The 21,117-nt window shown below is 47.3% G+C and overlaps 2 protein-coding genes across 4 annotated transcripts in view; both read left to right on the top strand.

The window, feature by feature from the left end:
- The window catches only part of LDLRAD4 (low density lipoprotein receptor class A domain containing 4), a 326,743-nt gene that overhangs the window by 88,270 nt on the left and 217,356 nt on the right, over window positions 1–21,117 (top strand). The window lies entirely within an intron of this gene.
- LOC134401092 (uncharacterized) lies at window positions 5,454–7,526 on the top strand. Its single transcript, XM_063129807.1, has 2 exons — window positions 5,454–6,408; window positions 6,535–7,526. Exons 1-2 carry the CDS (start codon window positions 5,827–5,829, stop codon window positions 7,237–7,239), a joined length of 1,287 nt encoding a protein of 428 aa, XP_062985877.1. The 5' UTR covers window positions 5,454–5,826; the 3' UTR covers window positions 7,240–7,526.

The raw sequence follows: 21,117 nt of genomic DNA, 5'->3' as shown, positions 1-21,117 counted from the left end.
AAATCCACAATGGTAGTTTTATTATTAAATTTAATACTACACTATTCAGCCCAGTGGTTCCAGTATATTTGTTTTTAGGGGGCATTTAATAGAACACCGTACCAAACAAAGCAAAGCAAAACAAGGCTGCAGCATCCAGCTATTTCTGGATGAGGCTCGTAATTAGCATGCCATGGGTAATTCCCTGCTGTCTCAAGCACTGTATTTGGTTCCTTATTCCAATACAGAGTGTTGGGAGATGAGCTTTATTTTGTTTGTTAATGTTGCTTTGTCAAGACCTCCAAAATGTCACTGTGAGATTAATCGCTTTCCCAGCAAAAGTTCAACAGACCTGGTATTTCCATTGCAATTGTTGATTTTAAGTAGGGTGCTCTTTGGAGCGAAGCTCCAGTCTATCAAGCTGCAGCTTAATGATACTTCATTTCAAAGAGGGATGTGCTATCACCTAGAGCAAGAACAACTGATATGGCGTTGGGGGAAGAAGGTGATTAAGGAGCAAAGTCTCTTGTTTCATTAAAGGATCTTGCACTTTCCTTATCTGTTTCTAGCTTTAGCTTCCTATTTTTGTCTCCCTAGACAGATGTTCCAGTTAATAAATCTGCCTTCACAGAGGTGACTTTTTTTAACTCAGCCTAGTGGAGTTTCTATTAACCCCCAAGTATTTTCTCTTTTGCTTTGTGACTGAAAGTGATGTGATCCAGCAAAGTATAAGAGTGTTTTGTTTTGTTTTGTTTTTAAAGCCACTTTATAATTTCTAGCAGATCTTGGGCTAGATATAAACTATTAAGATAAATATCAACTTTATCTTGGTATTATGCAGCAGTAATACCTCTTTCACTTATTTTCATCGACTATGTGTGTGTGGGAGGAGGGTTTTGTTTCTGGGTCAGTATTAATTCATGGAAAAAGTTACCCTATATTATTACATTTGACTGAATATAGATGAGAATGCTCTTTTGAGGTGAGAGTGTGCCACCCTTATTGGCCCCACTTCTGCCATCATGTCTGCCAGCCTGCCCAGAGACATCCACATGTTGGGTCATCTGTAATGGGAAGCTTGATGTATGTGCATAGGCTTACCATGTTACTTGAGGTTTGCATTCCATGTCCACCACTACCAAGCTCAGCCCACACCCCATTTTTTTTCCCTTGCAGAAGGAGGAAGACAATGGAGGACTCTATACTCATAGACTAGAGTCTTTGCCGCTAGTCAAGGTTCATGATTCGTAGGAGAAAATGATGTGCCACCTTCATCATCACTCACCATGACGCTTCCTATATCTATGTGAATCCACTGCTGCTGGTTTTCCCCTTCCCCCATTTACAGCTTGTTTGGCTTAAGGAAGGGGAGGATGGTGGGAAAGAGGAGTGCTGGTTGGATGACTAAATGTTAACAGTAAAAAACAAAACAAAAACATTTATTTTGGGAGCAAGCAGTTGGATGCTTGAACCAGTGTAGGCTGGTGGCTTTGAGGTGCTTGCACTCCTTGGATAACTTCTTTAGAGTTCTGACTGAAACCCAGGGCTCATCTACACCAAGCAGGCTATTCCACTATGAAAACGGTATATAAAAGGCAGGAGCCACACCAAGCAGGATATAGTGATATGAAAGCAGTATATGGTATGTGTCAATGGGTCCCAATAGTTGTCAGCGCACTTCAATACCGCTATAAAGCAGTAGTGTGGCTCCTGCCTTTTATATACCGCTTTTCTATACCGCTTTCATGGTGGAATATCCCGCTTGGTGTAGCTGAGTCTCCAGAGTGGTTTCACTGCCTCACTGACATCAGAGCCACTAGCCTACACTGTTCCTGAGTCTGACAACTGAATGTGACAGAAAAAAACAACCATGATAACAGGTTCTACACAGGTTTAGCTGTTCTCCAGAAGTTTGAAATATGTTTCATCCTGGAAAGGGAGGCTTGAGTTTCATCTTTTTTTCCTCTCCCGCTGAAGGGGAGTTTGTTTTTTTGGGTAAGTTCCAGTTCTTCTTTCTTGTGTCCTCTCCACAGGATGTCTGCTAGTCACAACTGACGTTGTGGTTTGTACACTCCATGTATTTAATTTTTTGGATCAGTGATCTGTATCCTCTTTGTTGATATTTTATGGAAGAGGATATCTATCATTGTTACTGGTGTGTCTTACATGTTACATACGGTATTTCACCTTTTACCTTCAGAGGCTTTATAAACTTGGGACAAAAAAGATGGGATATTTGCTGACGAGACCCATGTTGAAATTGATTGTGTCTTCACATGTATGTGGTTTTCCAATCTCCACCCCCTTTGCACTGCTTTTTACCCATTTAGCAAAGATCTTCTGAATAACTCTATGTTGTCACTATTTGTTCATCTCCTTATAACTTGCCACTAGATTTGGTGTACATATCCTTCCTTGGTACATACTAAATCACAACAAAATATTTATTTTGGATTAATACGTTTAAATTCCAAGTTATCCTGATATGGAGTAGTAGGGTGGGTGAGAAACTCTTAAAACTTCCTAGGGTTGTTCTGTTAAAGTTAGCAGTATTATCAGCTCTATGAGTAAGTTCTGCTTGGGAGGTGAATCAATCTGAATTTGTTTAAGAAGACTTTGAGAATATTCTGAAGATCCTATTAAAGACATTACAGGGAGATTCTGGAAATGATCTTAATCAGACATTTCAATCAGTTATTTTGTTTGCTTGAATTACTGAAATCCTGTTGCTCTGTAAATAGTGACTTCAGATTTTTATAATGTACATATGAAGAAAGTCTTGCAGCCTGATGTTTCCTGGTCTGGGTATGGTTAGAGATGTGAAGGCCTGGAAAAAACCCCGGAAAAAATTAGAAAAAAAATCATTCCCCACCCCCATTTTTTCCAAAACCTTTTTTTGGGTTTTTTTTCCAAAAAATTGAAAAAATTGAAGAAACAATGGATTACAGGATGTTTTATTTTAGCATGATGAATAAAATGTTTAAGACAAGGTGTTCAGATATTTACTTCTCCAAATGATTTCTAAAAACTATGTACAGTGTTAGATTATTACAATTTCTGTACACCAAGGACAAGTAAGTCCTAGGTTGCAAACTGAGACTACAACTCTCAAATGCAAGAGCAAGATGCATTTCTGCCACTAGGGGGCACCACTGCCATTGAAGCAGAGACTGAAACTGATAGTGATGGCTATAGGTCAGAAAATGAATCTGATTAAATTTCATGTATATTCATTGAATCTTTGTCCCTCCTTTTCCTTAGTTCTTTTTATGGGAATGAGTACTTTATGTCCGATTGACACTGTGGAGGACTAACAGAAACATAAATAATTTTCTTTGTTACTTATGTTGATGGATTCTTCTGTTGTTGTTTTAAATTGTTTTTTGCCTGCTTCTCATAAACTGGCAAAACCAAAGAGATTCCTTACAGTTCAGGTGTTCCTAACAGTTCAGGAGCTTGTAGCTCCATTTGTTACCAATTTTTTTTTTTTAAAAAAAAGTAAATTAATTTTGTAATAATTGTTTGAATACACTGTACTTTTAATGTACCAAATGTAATATTTTTTTGCCAAACTAACTTGGACATAATTACATTTTATGTTCCTAAAGTAACAAAGTGACTTTCAATCTGTAAAAAGTGCTAATATTGCATTATTTCAATTTTTCTGAAAAAATCATTTTTTCCTGAAAAAAACCAGGAAAAAAACGGTTTTTCCCCATAACTTCAAAATTTCTGGAAATTTTACATCTTTAGGTATGGTGTGAGTGAACTAGGATTGTGTATAAACTGTTGCACACTGGCTCAACCCACCTCATCAGATAAGATAACCTAGGAAGCTGACTTACTCCAGGTTAGACTATTTGTCCATCTAGTTCACTATTAGTTACTCTGACTGGTAGCAGATCTCCAGTGTTAGGCAGAGGTCTTTCACTTTGCCTGCCACCAGATTCTTTTAGCTGGAGTTGCAAGGGATTGGATCTAAGATCTTCTGCAAGTCCTCTACCACTGAGCTATGGTTGCCATGCTTGTCTTGTGCATTTACCTGGAAGCTTTGCTGTGGCAGCAGAAGATACATCCCATACGAACATAAGAAGAGCCATGTTGGATCAGACCAAGGGTCCATCTTGTCCAGCATTCTGTTCACACAGTAACCAGCCAGCTGTCGACTAGGAACCCACAAGCAGGACACAGCTGCAACAGCACCCTCCTACTCATGGTCTTCAGCAACTAGTGTATATAGGGTTACTGTCTCTGATACTGGGGGTAGCACATAGCCATCACGACTAGTAACCATTGATAGCCTTCTCTTCCAGGAATTTATCCAACCCCCCTTTTAAAACCATCCAAATTGGTGGCCATCACTATATTTTGTGACTGTGAATTCCATAGTTTCACTATGCGCCATGCAACTTTATCAGTCTAACTGCACAGCACATGGCCAGAACTGAGCACAGCAGAGGGCCTAGTGGGGAGGGGTGGAAGGCTAGTTTGCAACTCTGTCCACCTTCTCAGGTTTGGGATTTCCCTTTGGAATACTACAGATCATCTTTCACAGTTGTGTCTGTATTCTGCATTTGTGAAGATTCCAGTGTCCAGATTGACTTTTAAAATAAACCTTTCTAGAGAAACCTGTAGAGTATAATGCATGTCCAGCACTTTTCCATCTGGGTTTTGTGTGTGTGTGTGTGTGTGTGTTTGCAGGGCCAGTGCCAGACTATTTTGCGCCCTAGGCAAGGCGAGCTACTTGCACCCCCCCACAAAAAATTGCCATCATCAATTTTTAAGAACAGATGTTTTGTAGAAAAAATAAAAAGCACAAAACTTGAAACTGCAAATTTATTTTAAATTGCTCAGTCCTTCTTTGCATCCACTCATCTTTAACTGATGGATCAGGCCCCCCACAACTGGTTAATTACTTAGGTGGTGTTAAGTGAAAGATGATGATGAAGTAAGAGTAAGAGTATGAAAAAGGCAAAAATAGATATTGGGAGTGACAGTGAGAAGTAGCTTAGATGGCTTTAAAAAGGGATTACATATATTTATGGAGGAGAAGAAATCTGTGAACAGGTACTAGTCATGATGGCAACATGGAACACCCTATACACAATTACCTGGGATTAAGTCTCATTGAAATCAATGGAGATTGCTAGACAACTCCAGGATTGCACTGCAAAGATTTATAGAGTGATCCTACACCTGCTTCCTCAGAAGAAAGCCCAACCAAGTTCAATGAGACTTTCTGCGTTGCTAGACCTACCGGGTGTTCCGTCGTTGAGGAGCGGTGAAAGCGGCTTTTCCCGTTCAGCCGTGACGCCTCATGATCCACACCTGCCTTCGATTTATGGCGGAAGTTTGCGCCGGTTGTGCTGCTGCCGCCGCGAGCACGGTTGCGCAGCCACACCGGCCTGATTGCCGCGGCTTTTTTTTTCGCTCGCTGCACGGTTTGCGCACGTCCGAAAGACCGCAAACTTGCGCAGCCGTCAGCGATGCCGCCGCCGGCCCTGGCGGCGGCAGCGGCGGCAGTGCCAGTGCCAGCTGAAGTGCTGCTGGTGCTGTTGAGGGTCAACATTGATGCGCTCACTTCCTGATGGGGGTCGTGGCGGGTGTCATATGACCCGAGGTCAATCGTCTGCATGGCCACTGTGCCTACATCTCCCATCATGCCTCTGAGGTGTCGGCGGCGATGACCGCCTCTGTGCCCTGTGCCCCATCCCAAGGAGCCAACCCACATCTGGCAGAAACAGCTGCGCCAGCGGAAGCGCATTGTCCGGATGCAGCATATCAGGGCAGCAGAGGTGGCTGTGTGTGCGCGTCTGTGCGGGAAACGATAGCCAAGAGAGGGCAACTATGCTCCCTGACGAGGACCGTGACGATCTTTGCGCGGCCATAGCCATGCTGATCTTGCTTCTGTCGGAGTATCAGCGCCTCCGTGCACAGGTGGCTGCCAGGCGGCGGCAGTTGCGGGAACAACTGGGGAGGTGGCTACTCCGCCGCAGCAAGCTGCGGGCCGCCCTCTGCCGAACGAGGCTAGCCATGCTGGCCGCGTATGGCGACTACGTCCGCGAGACACGCCGCCGCTTCTGGGTCCGGCCGAGGAGCAAGGACTGGTGGGAGAACTTTGTCCTGAAGGAGTGGGACGATGAGCAATGGCTGAGCCATTTCCGCATGAGCAGGGGCACCTTTTTTGAAATCGTGGAGGAGTTGCGGCCGCATCTGGACAGGAGGTTGACTGTCATGCGTAGACCTATCCCAGTGGAGAAACGCCTAGCCATCACCCTATGGAGGCTGGCTACCCCTTGCGTCTACAGGACCACAGCAGAGCAGTTCGGGGTAGGCTGCTCTACGGCGGCACAAATAGTCCTGGAGGTGTGCTTTGCCATGGAAGTGACCCTCCTATCTCGTACAGTCAAGATTGGGAACGTGGCAGAGGTGAGTGGGGGATGGGGGATGGGGTGGGGGAATGCGCTGGGAACAGGCACTCACTTTTGCGGAGGTCCGCAACTTCGGAACAATGGCGCTGTCACTAATATGCCCTTTGTGTTTTCTGCCCCACAGATCATGCATGGTTTTGGGGAGCTGGGGTTCCCTCATTGTGTGGGCGCGGTGGATGGCAGCCATATTCCTCTCCAAGCTCCGATACACCAAGCCTCAGAATACATAAACAGGAAGGATGAGTACTCCATGATTCTGCAGGGGACCTGCGACCACAAGGGGCGGTTCATCAATGTGGAAATAGGATGGAGCGGCAAGAACCATGATGCCTATGTCTTTGCCAACTCAGGCCTCTGTGAGACGATGGATGCAGGTGTCTTCGTGCCTACCCATCCAACAATCAGATTGCACGGCCAGCAGATTCCACCCCTCATTATTGCGGATGGCGCGTACCCTTTGCGTGAGTGGTTGATGAAACCCTATGGTGGGGCACTCACTCCACAGCAAGCCCACTTCAACCGCTGTCTTAGGCGAGCACGCCTTGTGGTGGAGCAGGCGTTCGGCCGCCTCAAGGGGAGGTGGCGGAGCATAGGCGTGCGCCTGGAGCTGGCCGAAGAAAACATCCCTTCGGTCATCAGTGCTTGCGTCATCCTGCACAACATCTGCGAAACCAAGGGGCACGCCATGCTCGTGGAGGCGGCGGAGCACAATTCTGTTGAGCTGGCTACTCTGGGCGAGCCCTACGTCAATGACGCCAATCGCCACACCCGGGAAGGGCACAAGGTGCGGGATGCTGTCAGAGAGTTCCTGTGGGCTAACCGCCGCTGACAGCCTGCCTCATAAAATTGGACTGTGCTTCTTCCCCTGTGCAGTCCTTCCAGTCCTTTACCCCAGAGTAACAGCCGTATGCCCACTTGTGTGCAATCAACTCTAGGCTATGTACGCCCACATGTATGCAATAATATATATGCTATGTACGCCCACATGTATGCAATAATATATATGCTATGTACGCCCACATGCATGTTATTTACTGTTTACTCTGTACAGCACCATCTACAGTGATGGTGCTATATAAATTAGTAATAATAATAAACTCCAGTCAAACTGCGCAACGTGAAATCATCCTAAATGTAGCCCGAAGGGCAAACCGTGCCGCTTCGTCCGCTTATTTGCGGACGTCCGCAATCTCGGAAAACGTCAACAGGGGGAGCGTATGTCTCCGAAGGGCAAACCGTGCTTATTGGCATCGGCCGCTTCTTTGCGCATGTACGCAGTTCCGAAAAACGTCAACAGGGGGCGCGTACGTCAGGCCTACCCCGGTCAAGATGGAGCCTCGGAGGGTCGCCTACTGGCAGGAGCCCGAGATGGAGATGCTCCTTGAGCTCCTCCTGCAGTCTGGAAGGTCGGAGCGCCTCATGAGGAGCTCCAGCCTCCAGACTATTGATATTTTCAGGAGGGCTGCAAGGAGCCTCTCCATCGCGGGCTACTCCCGCACTGCTGAGCAGTGCCGGAGCAAGTTCAAAGGCCTAAAGGCGGCCTTCTTTGAGGCTCTGGAGTGCTACCGGGGTAGCCCTCCTAGGAGAGCCCAGCCCCCCTTCTACACCCTCCTGCACGAGTTGTGGGATCGGGCTGGGCGACCCTCGTGGGAGGAGCGCCGGCCAACAAGTAAGTACCCTTTGTATCACTGTGCCCCATCCCCCAACACTGCAGCCATGCTGAAGCTGCCCTGCACCACCTGCTATAATCATTGCCTGCCCCTCTGTGTGGTGGTTGCACTCAGCCTCATGCCAGTGCCTTAGCCAACTTGTCATTTCTCCATCCCAGCCCATGTATAATGCATGTTGGCAGCCAGGTGCAAAGCCCATCCCCCATCCTGGTTCCATGTAGGCAGTGGCCCCTAGAACTGCTTACCATGCCCATGTAATGTGGGTTCCAATGTGGCATCTCATTGCGCAATGAATGTCCTGGCCCACTAACTGATGCATACCTGCCTATTACCTTCACAGGGCTTCAACGTGCCCGCCTCCGGGCTGTGTGCCAGGAGGAGCCTGTTGCAGCTGAGGAGGAGCAGCACCCAGCTGAGGAGGAGCAGCACCCAGCAGAGGAGGGCAGTGGGGAGGGAGGCCCCCCTCCTGAGGCGGCCCCCCCAGAGCAACCTCCCTGCAGCCCACCCACCGCACCACCTGGTAAGTCCACAGCCCTACCACAAGCAGGGGTTGGTGCTGGTTCCACGCACCTTCTGTTTGGGGGCTTGGGGAAGAGGCTGCATTCATTGGAGAGGGAGTGGTGCACATCAGTCTAGTGGCATCCAAATGAACACGTATGTGGCCTCCTCCCTGCCAGGTTGTGCACCATTCCACCTGCCCACCCACTCCCTCACTACAGTTCTGGTTGTGCACTCCCCACTCCCATCCCTCACCTCCTCAACACCCCTTCTTTTCTGTGACAGGTGATGGAGCTGCTGTGGCTGTGACGCCAGACCTCGTGCGGTCGTTCAGCCGCTTAGAGGGGGCGGTGCGCAGAACAAGTAAGTAGTGACTCTAGTGTTTGGTGTGCTCATGGGGGGGTGCTGCAGCATACATCACTAATACCATCTTTCCTTTCGCAGTGCGCTCCTTGGAACGGAGGGTCACCCGCCTGGAGCGGGACGTCCGGGCCATCAAGACATCCTGCAGGCAGGATGCTCACGACCAGCAAGGCCCCTGACTGTGGCGTTTTTATTTTTTTATTACTGTTTTAGAAAGTAATGGTTTTCATAAAAATAAAGCTTTTCTTTGTTGTTGTTAAAAAATAGTACAAATTTTCTAATGTTTATAAAAAAAAATAAATCTAATATATTTTGCTTAAAGGTGTGTGTGCGCTTCTATGCAGTGCTTGGCCAGGGTCCCTGGCAGGAGTAGGAGGAATGGTGAGCCACCCCACCCCACCCCACTCCACCCCACACTCAATACTACCTTCCCCCCTTCATGGGGAGTAGGGCTGGCGCTCCTTGGGATTACGCTTCGGCCACTCCCTGCGCTGCTGCTTGGCAGGTGGGCTGTGTGGTTCCCCACGCACTGCAGGGGGAGGTGCTGCAGGCTCCAGGTGCCTGCTCCTGGCCTTTCCATTCCCCCCCACCGCTGCTGGGGCTGCCTTGGCCCTGGTCTCAGGCCCCACAGCCGGTGGGGCTGCCTTACCCTTGCCGTGAGTCCCCCCAGCCGGTGGGGCTGCCTTGGCCCTGGTCTCAGGCCCCACAGCCGGTGGGGCTGCCTTGGCCCTGGTCTCAGGCCCCACAGCCGGTGGGGCTGCCTTGGCCCTGGTCTGAGCCCCCCCAGCCGGTGGGGCTGCCTTGGCCCTGGTCTCAGGCCCCCCAGCCGGTGGGGCTGCCTTGCCCTTGCCGTGAGGCCCCCCAGCCGGTGGGGCTGCCTTGGCCCTGGTCTCAGGCCCCACAGCCGGTGGGGCTGCCTTGGCCCTGGTCTGAGCCCCCCCAGCCGGTGGGGCTGCCTTGGCCCTGGTCTGAGCCCCCCCAGCCGGTGGGGCTGCCTTGCCTTTTGCCCTGCCTTTCCCCCCCTGGGATGGGGCACAAAGAGGTTGCTCCTGGGGTGGGGATGGGGTGTCCTCCCTCTGGGGTGGGGATGGGGTGTCCTCCCTCTGGGGTGGGGATGGGGTGTCCTCCCTCTGGGGTGGGGATGGGGTGTCCTCCCTCTGGGGTGGGGATGGGGTATCCTCCCTCTGGGGTGGGGATGGGGTCTCCTCCCTCTGGGGTGGGGGTTCGGGAGCCTCCTCCCAGAGTGGGCCAGGGAGTAAGTGTTCCGCTGGGTCCCTGCCTCTCACTCCACCAGTTTGTGGGCCAGTAAGAGGCAGTGCCCTCACAGGGCGATCCCTATGCCTAGGGGGGCCAGTCCTCAGACCACGCATGCCACCGACCAGCTCCTCCAGACAGGTGGCTACCCTATCCACACAGCGCACCATTGCTGCCGCATTTTCAGCATCTACTTGGAGTTGCTGCCTTGCGATGTCCAGATATTCGCTGAAGTTGTCAGAGTCACGCTCAAGGATTTGGAGGATGCGGGCGTTGTCTGCTGCTGCCTGGCGCATGATCTCCAGAGCAGCATCTCCTCCTCTCCTCTGGGAGCGACGGTTGCGAATCTCTGCAAGGCGAGAGGCAGGTGACAGGGTGGCCCTGGGGTTTGCCACCCCTGGATCTGTGTGGAGAAGGTTGGCTATTCAGACACATGCGGCAGCACTGAACAGGGGAGGTGAGGATCAGGTGGAGTGTGCAGTGCCATACAGATACACCACCACCTTAGGCAAGCACACTGCTGCACATCTAGCCGCCCAATTGCACAAGAGGGCACAGCAGGTGAAGTGCCCCTTCCTGCCTGGCAGCGAAAGGGTGTGGTTGTGCGCCTAGAACTGCCCTTAGCAACTAAGCAGCTGGCAGTGGTGCTGGTGGGTGGCTAACTCACAACATTGCATTCCAGCCCCAGACTTCTGCTGTTCTGTTATCTGTGAGAGCCGTTCCCATGGCTGAGGAATGCTGACTCCCACTCCCACTCCCACAGCATCGACCTTGGTGCATCTGGGGAATTGCAGGCTCCTTCCCAAGATCTTCCCCCACTGCTCCCCTCCTGTTGGTGTGATGGACTGAAGGCAGTTCAATCACACCCACCCACCACACTAACTGCACCTTCCCCCATTCAGGGCATTCAGCACAGGGCACCTGCCAGGGTGCCGTGTAGATCCTTGCCTACCTACATCTGGCCACACACCTGTGTGTTAGTGCTGCCATGTCCCCAGCATGTCTGAGTGGTTGCAGGAGCACACATGCACACCTGAGGAGTGCAGAGTACTCACCAGGAGCACGTCCTCTATCTGGGCTGTCCCTGGAGCCACCTTCAGTGGGTTGTGGGGGGCCTGTCAAGGCAAAGTCAGGCCTATGTCACACTCATACCTCACCATTTGCCAGTCCACCCTCTACCAAGGATCAATGCCCATGGTTGTGGGGATGCTGTATGGTGGGCACATACTCACAGTTCCGTCCAGTCTGGCTGCTGGTGCCTTCACCTGCTTCGCTGTCAGAGTCTGCAGCTACATTACTGGATTCTTCATCATCTGGTGGCATGTAGGAGAAAGCATTGGAGGTAGGGGGAAGGGCAGCTTCCCCTCCCCAGAGATGCAGGGGCCTCAAATGCAGCCCTTCCAGGCCCCCCTCCTCCAGGCATTTTGCGTGGAGAAGAGAGGATTCCCACTGGCATGGGATGCTGTGCTGGTGCCCCCACCTCCCGCCCCCTACCAGCAAGCCTTTGGGGTGGCTCTGCAGTCCCATTGCCGAAGTTGGTGGGGAGGTGTAGGGGTGGGCTTGGGGAGGCAGACGGGCACACTCACCAGCTGATGTGTCTTCGTCCACATCCCTGCTGAGTGAGGTGGTTTCGCTGGCGTCCTCACACATGTCCTGGGAGCCCACAGGAAGAGAGGGTGGTGGCTGAGTGGCTCGGGAAGTTACACGTGTGGACTGTGTCCGAGTAATTGTCAGACTGCCTGCCACGCGTTTGGGGCGCGTCGTGGTATCCCCACGGAGAATGGAATGTAATTTCTCATAGTAGGGGCACGTGGTGGCATTGTTGCCTGACCTCTCATTATGGTTCCTTACACGCCGGTACTCTGACCGCAAGCTCTTGGTTTTAGTGCGACACTCTTTGGCGGTTCGGTTATGGCCTCTCCTGGCCATCTCCCGTGCCACTTCTTCAAACACATTAAAGTTGCGGTGGCTAGCCCTCAGCTGCTGCTGAATCCTTTCTTCTCCCCAAATGTCCAGCACATCTAGGATCTCATGGTGTCTCCATGTCACGCCCCGCCCTTTTGGCCCCATGCCTGATACCTATTCAGGGGCTAAGCAGAGAGAACGGGGCTCGTTACTTTCCGCATCGGAAGGGCAGGGGAGTGCAGTGAACCATTTTAAAGGGGCTTCCCTCACCTGCTGCCGGGTGGCCGCTGGAAGATGACCGCCCACCCTCGCTTGCTGCCCTCTGGCAGCCGGTTCCCTCCAGCTGGCTGCCCACCCACACCCACAGTAGCTCACCAGCCACTTTTCCGGTCCTCCGGTCCTGCGCGAAATGTAGTTATGGGAATAAAATAGCCGCTCCGCCGCGCTGCCCCAGCTGGCGGACTGCGCGCAAATGGTGGAGGCGGCTTGACCGAAGCCGCTGGCCACTCCCCTAAGCACGCCTTTTCCTGACCCTACATCTGCATGGGCACTCTGCATGGCCACTCTGTGCCTACATCTCCCATCATGCCTCTGAGGTGTCGGCGGCGATGACCGCCTCTGTGCCCTGTGCCCCATCCCAAGGAGCCAACCCACATCTGGCCGTAGCCATGGCAGCAGCCCACAAACAGCTCTGCCCTCTGCCAGCCTGGTACCCACACTAACAGGCAGCGTACAGCACCGCCATTATGCGGCCACGGTAGCTGCCCACCGCAAGGAGTCACCAGCCACTTTTCCGGTCCTCCGTTCCTGCGCAAACTGTCACTGGGGAAATAAAAAAAAAAAGCCGCTCCGCCGCGCTGCCCCAGCTGCCGGACTGCGCGCAAATGGCGGAGGCGGCTTGACCGAAGCCGCTGACCACTCCCCCTTAGCACGCCTTTTCCTGACCAGTGCCGACCGCAGTGACCTCACATCCTCCCACACGTACTCCAAATTACCGCGGGACAGCAGGAAAAGGCGCACTACAACTCACTTTTTTAAAGTCGGGAGAAAGAGGCTTCACCGCAGGATAACGGCGGATCCTCGTGAACGTCATCTGGAAGCCTCGACGTGGCTGCGGAAGGTAACGCGCGCTAGAGCCTCGTCTAGTAACGCCCTTTATCCCCTCTCTGGACTCTGTATTTTGGTGCTTTTTTTGGGGGGGGGGTAACTTTGGTGCCAATTACCCTTTGATATTCTATGTTTTGTTTTTGTGCAGATGTAAGACACCTTGAGACCAACCCATATAGGCCATATAAATATATAAATTAAGTAATAGTAAAGTATGACTAGGGTTGCAATCTTCATGCCACTCTTCCCTTTTTTAATACATCCTCTTTTATTTGCCCATAGGAACCTTAACAAACATATATTGTTACCATCCTTGGAAATATATATATCTATATAATTAAGGGCTCAATCCTATGCTTGTTTAGACAGAAAAAAGTCCTACAACTTCCAGCATGCCAGCTGGGAGCTGTAGGACTTCCCCCCGCCCTGTCTATAGGATTGCACCCTAACTCAAGCTGACTTCACAAAAGCACAAGCTCTTGGGCCTAGTTCTAACCTTAACCCTAAGAAGAACCCTGCTGCGTGAGACCAAAGGGCCACCTCCAGTGCAGCCCCATGCATGTCTACTTGGAAGTAAACATGCTGGCTGGGGCATGCTGGGAGCTGTAGTAGGGCTTTATTTCCTGTCTAAACTGACAAAGGGTCGCGAATCATAACATGAATCATTAAAAGGAAAGAAAAGTGGTTCCCAAGCCTGGTAGGGTAGTGGATCGGTGCATGGATCAGCCTGTGCCTTGGCTCTCCCTTTCCTTCCCTCGTCCCCTCATGACCGTACTGTCCATGCCCAGGAAGGGCTGCGGCTGTGCCCTGAGCTGTTGCTTCACTGTGATCTCCAGCCTCTAGGGTCGAACTTGACGCTGGCAATGAGCTCCTGTACGAGGGCAGCGGCAGCAGCAGAACTAGCGACAGTTTTGGGAAGGCTGAGAGGGGAAAAAGAAGGAAGTGAGGTGTCCTCCTCAGGTCCAGGTGCTGCAGTGCGCACCGCTCCCGTCCCATGTATGGTATAAAACTGTGACCTTTAAAGGGCAGTACTGTGCCCCTCTGAAGTCTGCGCCCCAGGCGGCTGCCTGCCTGACCTAAATGGTAGTGCCGGCCCTGTGTGTGTGGTAGTTTCAGCACTGCTGTGTAGCATTTTAACAACTCTTACTGACTGAGCGATTTGTCAGCTAAAACAAATGCACATAACATAAGATGTAAAATAAATCTCGCTCCCTTCATTAAGTCCTTAAAGATGCTGTGCCCTTTAAAAATGACCTGAATGTGACAGTGGAATCATGGGTACACAAGAAACACTTCTGGATATCAGGCAGAACTTGAAATGGGACTCTTTTTCCCTTCTACTTTAAGGTCGCTGCAACAATAAAAAGCCCTTTCAGTCTGGAGCATTCTTTCTCTAGATATATGCTAATGCACTGTGAAAGTGCTCATCATGCCTGGATGGGCCCTGCTGATAAACTACTGCCTGGAGATCTTTCCAAGTGCTAATGTGTCAAAGTGCCTCGGAGCACAGGGTGAACATTATTAGTGCTTTCTAAAGGTCGTGTCTGCTGAAGTTAGCTTGTACACTCTCTGTGGGGGAGAATGATATTCTCTTTTTAAAAAGATTGGGGAGTGGGAGGGACTTTCTAATGCGGGAGGGGAAAAAAGGAAATAATAGGAAAAAACAGTATAGCTGGAAAAGCGTCGCTTACCTGGATGTGGAAGAGCAAACATTACAGTTTAGAATTGCTTGATAGTGAACATGTTTTTGAAGAGTTTGCACTGTTACTTAATGAGTAGGTTTGGTGTCCTGGAGCTTTAAAACTTTGAAAAGCTCAATGATCCCTAAAAGCCATTTGAATCCTTTCTCCTCACCCCTCATCCTCAATGTTTTCATTTATATATATATATATATATATATATATATATATATATATATATATATTTTCTAAGTGTCCCATACTTGGGGATAATAATTAATTTATTTTAAAATGTTTGGTTCACATTCAGCTCCATTTTTGTGGCATTAAACCAACATGGCTATCCTTTGGAAATTGAGTTAAGCTCTGATTAAGATTTTTTTTTTTTTAAAAAAAAAATCCTACTCAGAACAGTTTTAGCCCTTTGTTTGGGATTCAGGGGACACAACCATTAATGGCAGTCAAAACTGCTGAATAAATACTTGCTATATAAAGTTATTAGTTTCTGTTGCTGAGATGAGAATGTTTAAATATTGTAAAATATGGTTGGACATGCTTCTTCTTTATCTGGTGGTGTACTTGTCTGTGGCTGTTCATTTTCTACAGTTCTATGAAGAAGATACCATTTGATGTGCAGAGGCTTCACAATGGCGGTGTCTCTACACACCAAAAACTCCAGGGTGGCTGCACAGTGCCACTGCGTTGATTATATGATGCAGTAGCCACCTCACAGCCATTGTGGGGCTTACCCCAACTTTTTTCTCTGGAGCAAGGTGAGTATGGTGCATCTGCTGTTTATCCTCACTCCGAGTCAGGTCGGAGGTGTGGCGGGGCAGATGACAAACTCTGGTTGGTCACCATCCACCTGGGCATGGGGTGCACCCGGCCACAGGAAACCTTGTGCTTTTGCTTTTGCTGCTGCATTGAGATTACCGCTGCCACCCCAATGCAGCGAGTGAGTGGAATTCTCCGCCTCTCCCAGAAGTCTCATGAAACAGTGGCTTCTGGAAGCGGTGGCTTCCCTGCCTCTCCCGGAAGTCTCACACGATGAGGCAGGGAATCCACGGAACAATGCATCTACCTAGCACTCTGACCCACTGTATCCTGAGCTAGCTCAGGAGGCAGTGGGTCAGAATGGTAGGAAGACGCGTTAGGAGAGGTGGGGAAACAGTGAGTGAGTGGCAGCTTCCCTACATCTCCCGGAAGACTTGCAAGACTTCTGAGATGAGGGGTCTGATGTCTCTTGAGATACGAGATTTCCCTGGATATTTTTTAGAAATATATATTTTTTAAAAAACTGGATGTCCCAGGAGGGGGCCAAAAACCAGGCAAATCCGGGGAAAACTGGGCGTATGGTTACCCTACTTTCATTTCAACCACTTTTACTTCTATATTTTTCCTACACACTTATTTTGAGCTCTTTAGTCTATTTAATTTTAAAATCTTGCACACCTTTTGAAATCTCTCTTACTTGGGCAGGATCGACACTACTGCTTTATAATAGTATTGAAGTGCACTGACAATTGTTGGGGCCCATGACACATTCTATATACCGTTTTCAAACCACTTTCATAGCGATATCTTACTTGGTATATATCTGGCCAATTGCTTATCTAAAGCCACAGATGCTGCTGCTATTTATTGATCTAAAAAGAGTTGACTTCCAAACCAAAGATTATAAGACCATGAGGTTTAAGAAAGATTTGCAGGGAGGAAATTCTTATTCTTTTTGTCTTGCTCCCTTTTCTTTTTTATTTAGAAATGAAGCTTTGTGACATTACACTTGTGTGTGTTTTAAAAGGTGGTTTTTATGAAGTTCGCTCCTCATCATAATTGCCTAATTGCTTCTTTAAATGAATGCCTCTGGTCAAAAGGTGTATTCAACCAATATTAATGGACATATTTAATTACTGTTCACCCTCCTTTCAATGGCAGTCATAATCCCTTTATCACTTTGGATTTAGAGACTCGGCCCTGTTTTAATGTGCAATATTATTAAGTTGGGCTTTAAGACATATCATTAGATTACTCTTCATATTACAGGTTCCCGACCTTCATAGATTATGGCCTACAGAAATGCCAGCTGTTTGTCTATATATGGTAGCTTGAAGCGGCAGTTGAATATGTACTTTTCTGTAGATGCTGTTTGTACAATCTAGATTGTTACTGTTCTTATTGATCACTTTTCCAACAAATGTCCAGGTTGACTGAACATTTTATTGCTTAAAAACTATAAAATATTACAATAATAATGTGAAACTGCACCATATCATGCAGGAACACTGCTACCTCCGTATCCTTGCTATCGTTTGCTTGCTTCACAGGCAGAGCCAGTGAGCAAGAAGAAAGTGCCATCTCTTGCTCCTCCTCACTACCCCTGTTATCTGGGCCAGAGCGAAAGGCAGAGAACAAGCAGGCTGCAATGGTGAAAAGGAAGAGGAAGTCTAGGGGGCTTTTGCCAGTGAGTTCCTGCTGAGGTGTGGGTCCTCAGTAGGTGCCCAACCTTGGCTACCTTTAATGCCAGCCCTGTGCAGGAGCAACAGCTCAAAAGAATTTTCTGTAACGCTAGTTTAAAAAAGACTTCTGAATACAAAAAAGTTTTTAAAAGACTATACTTAGGCATGTATCTAGGACCTAAGGTATGATCTGCAGGCACATAATGCAGCAACCTTAATTAAGCTAAGTAGTTCTGTGTCTGGTCAGTGCTTAGATAGGGGACCAACTGAGAACTCCAGCATACATCACCTTCAACTCTGTCATAGAAGAAAGGTAGGATGTAATTCAGTTTTATTGACTGACTGATTGATTGATTGCATTTCTATACCTCCCAATAGCCAAGGGTCTCTGAAGCTGCTGGCTCCAATTTCGATGGGACTGTGTATCCACTCTGGGATTCAGTCAGAACCAGCCAGAACTCTAAAGGAACTAGCCAAGGAGCTAAACCTCTTTTGAGTATAAGGTTCAGGTCCTTGGATGGCTCCTTTAAAATTCTGGCTGGCTCTGACTGAAACCAAGAATGGATTCACAGGCTCCACTGATATTAGTGTATTAATAAATCTCGATACTCAAGATTGTTGCCCCCCCCAACCCTTAGGTATGATGGTATTTCAATTCATTTGTATAAAATAAATATATGCAAATTAAAAATGGCCACTTTTTGCTCTTGGAAATCTTGTAGATGTACCACAAAATAATTTGAATATAATCTCAAACATATATGCAGATGTGAAATATGTGCAGAGCTATCACAGCCATATTTGTTACCAATCCTCAGGAATTTGAAGTATTTTCTCCGTGCACAATTTATCATTTATGAAAGCAGCAGCACATTTAGAATAGTGCAGATGTAATTGCAGGAAAACAAATACACCATTCAATGTCTTTTCAAATATTCTTTATTGCGACTTATCATGTCTGGCAATAAACTCCACTTATGAGCTACTGCAGCACTAACACTGAACTACAGTGCTCACTGGAATACATAATAATAAAGTTTGCTGGCAGTTAAATAACTGGCCTTGTGATATTGGTTTACATGCTCTTCTCCTTTTTCTTGCCTGAATTTCCCCGTTCTTCCCTCCTTGGTTCCAAATGCAGGTATCAGAACTGGCCCTAAATGGGTAGTGGAGGACAGATGTAAATATAATTCTGAACCAGAGTAAAAGGAAGGTGGGGACAACTTGCATAAAGTAGGAGGGAGCTAATAGTCAGCAAACCATATGTCTGCAACAACTCTACACCACCCTGATTTCAGGGTAGTCACTGCTATGACTCCTGCTCTGTTTATTTACATTCTATGAATATGGGCTTCATCCCACGTACCTGTTTCCCTCGAATTATCCCCACAGTGCTAAGCTGTCGGTGTTGTTGTTGTTGTTGCTACCGGGCGGCTAGATCCTTTGCATACCAGGAAATGGGTTTGAGGGGGGAAATGTAAAAAAATCATAAAAAATCAACGGCTGACCACATCCGATTTAAATTTGGTATGCTTAAAGCTCTCCTTAATATCTATTACTGTGCCAGTTTTGATGTCTTTATCTTTAAAGCTTACGCAGAGGTAAGCATTTGTTTAATTTTTCTTCAAATCCTGCTCCTGCGCCCCAGTGGCCGCTTGGATGATACGCTCGAAAACTAGTATCAGAATATGGCGAGTCTTTTGCCTTTATAGCACAGTTAAAGCAGGATGCATGAGAGTACTTCACAATAAAAGCATTTTATAAGCTGGAAAACTTCGGAGTCCTTTGCACGCAATTCACAGTGGTGTGGTAAAGCTTATTGTGCAAATGGCCGGGGGAGAGGGGAGAAGTTGATGAAGTGTGTGTGTGTGTGTGTGTGTGTGTGTGTGTGTGTGTATTTGGCTTGCCCACTTTTGGTTGGCCCCATCTATTGCTGGCATGCAGCCCCCAGTAGGTTACCACAGAATGTAAGGTTTGGAGTGAAAATGGTTCCCCACTTCTAATTTACAGCCTAAGTATAACTGAACTACCACCTTTCTCACTAAAGCAAAAATCACCTCAACACCCAAACCCAATATGATAGCTCAATTGCAGATGGACTAGAGACATGTCAATTAAAAGACATAATAGTGTACCCAAGAAAGGTGACAGGAAGAAATGTTTGAAAGTAAAATGGGATAAAGAGCTCGACACTTTATTTGACCTCAGATGTGTTTTGTTTACAGACCACTCCTAATCAAGATTATTTGATATTAAATTCCCTGAGTCCAGTGACACTAACTTCCTCATAACTATGCCTAGGACTAAATCCTCATTTAGTACATTACATTCTTCCTCTTTTCACTGAATTTTTATCTTGTTTCCTTAAAAAAAGAAGTCCAGTTTTGAGTTGTGGTGGTTTACCCCTCATGCTTGCCCAGTAAGGATTTTTTTTCTCCAGAAATGTTTTGACTTTGGTAGTCAAGGAAGTATAGTAACTATTATGACAATGTTTTATTGAAAATAATAGAAAGCTGGTATTACTTTTGGAAGAAGCAATTCTCTTAAAAAGCAAATTCTAAGACTTTAAAAAAAATCTTATTTATTTTCTGTTACATTAAGGTTATGAGCTGTTTATTTCCTAAGAATGAAATTGCGCTTACCAAATGTTTATTCCAAGAAAGCAGTAGAACTTTGAGGTGATTGCTACTTGAAAGCTAGAAGGTCACTGTCCTGTGTGTTGGCAGCGGTGGAGGAAATAGTGGATTTTATTAAGGTTATTGACACTTGGCAACATTTGTTGACTGTATTTGATCTAGGTAAGGGGTTTGTTTGGACTTGTATGTTTTGGGTGGAGTTGACGTTAGGTTCAATGAGTTTATATAACAAATGTATTAAGAAAACAGAGCAAAACTCAATAGGAACTTCTAATACAGAAATGTCCTTGAAATGATTGGGAATTTCCTACAAAAACAGGGGTATTCTGGTGGAAGCCCCATTAATTTTAAAAGAGAAGGAGAAGTTTGAAGTATTTTGTGCCCATCACTGGGATTGCTTCAGATTTTCACATTTGTAAATTGTATATTTAGTTACATTTATAGATAACTTTTCTTTTTTGTTTTGTTTAGCTACCTCCCCTAGAAGTTGTATTAATCAACCTTTCTTCTCATCTTTTTATACTATACATATTTACATAACCAATGGATTGATAATAATTGTTAGGGATTCTTTGTATTGGCTGTATTCATCTTTTTTTCCTCCCCCCCTTTTGGTAACACTTAAATTTAAAAAAAAATGTTGTTGGGTGTTTTTTTTTTACACTGTCTGATAGCGGACTGAAGTTCGAGATACTTTATGCCCATTGTTTAGCAAGAGAAAAAGTGTGTGAGTCCTAGGCTACAATCCTGTGCACCATGTCCTGGTAGTAAGCCCCATTGAACACAATGATACTAATGTCTAAGTTAACATGCATAGATAGTACTGATGACCATTTAAGTCACCCACTTCTGCTGGGAAAGGTTGTACGAGTGTTGTATTCCTCTGTTCCTGGAATGTTCTGAATCTAAATTATCTGTAAGCAGCCAGAGAGGCTCCCTGATTCCTTCCATGGAAATGTGTCCCAGTTTGACTTGTAGAAAATCTTGTCCATTACGCGAAAACTAAAGTACAATTTCTGCCAGTGTTTTGTAAGGTTTGGCACAATTTGGGAGACTGTACAGTTTTTTTATTATCATTTATTTGCTTGGTAAATGTCAATTCAGAGAAAATGGAATGTAACTGGAATTTGAACTCATTG

Source organism: Elgaria multicarinata, chromosome 7 (assembly GCF_023053635.1).
Source record: "Elgaria multicarinata webbii isolate HBS135686 ecotype San Diego chromosome 7, rElgMul1.1.pri, whole genome shotgun sequence".
NCBI classification, from domain to species: Eukaryota; Metazoa; Chordata; class Lepidosauria; order Squamata; family Anguidae; genus Elgaria; species Elgaria multicarinata.
Note: the sequence above shows the minus strand (reverse complement) of the source record. Positions and strands in the feature narration are given on the sequence as shown.

Excerpts from the sequence above, each read along its gene's own strand:
- LOC134401092 (XM_063129807.1), top strand. The coding sequence starts at position 5,827 with ATGCTCCCTGACGAGGACCGTGACGATCTTTGCGCGGCCATAGCCATG. Across the intron at positions 6,409-6,534 it reads AGATTGGGAACGTGGCAGAG|ATCATGCATGGTTTTGGGGA; the intron begins GTGAGTGGGGGA and ends TCTGCCCCACAG.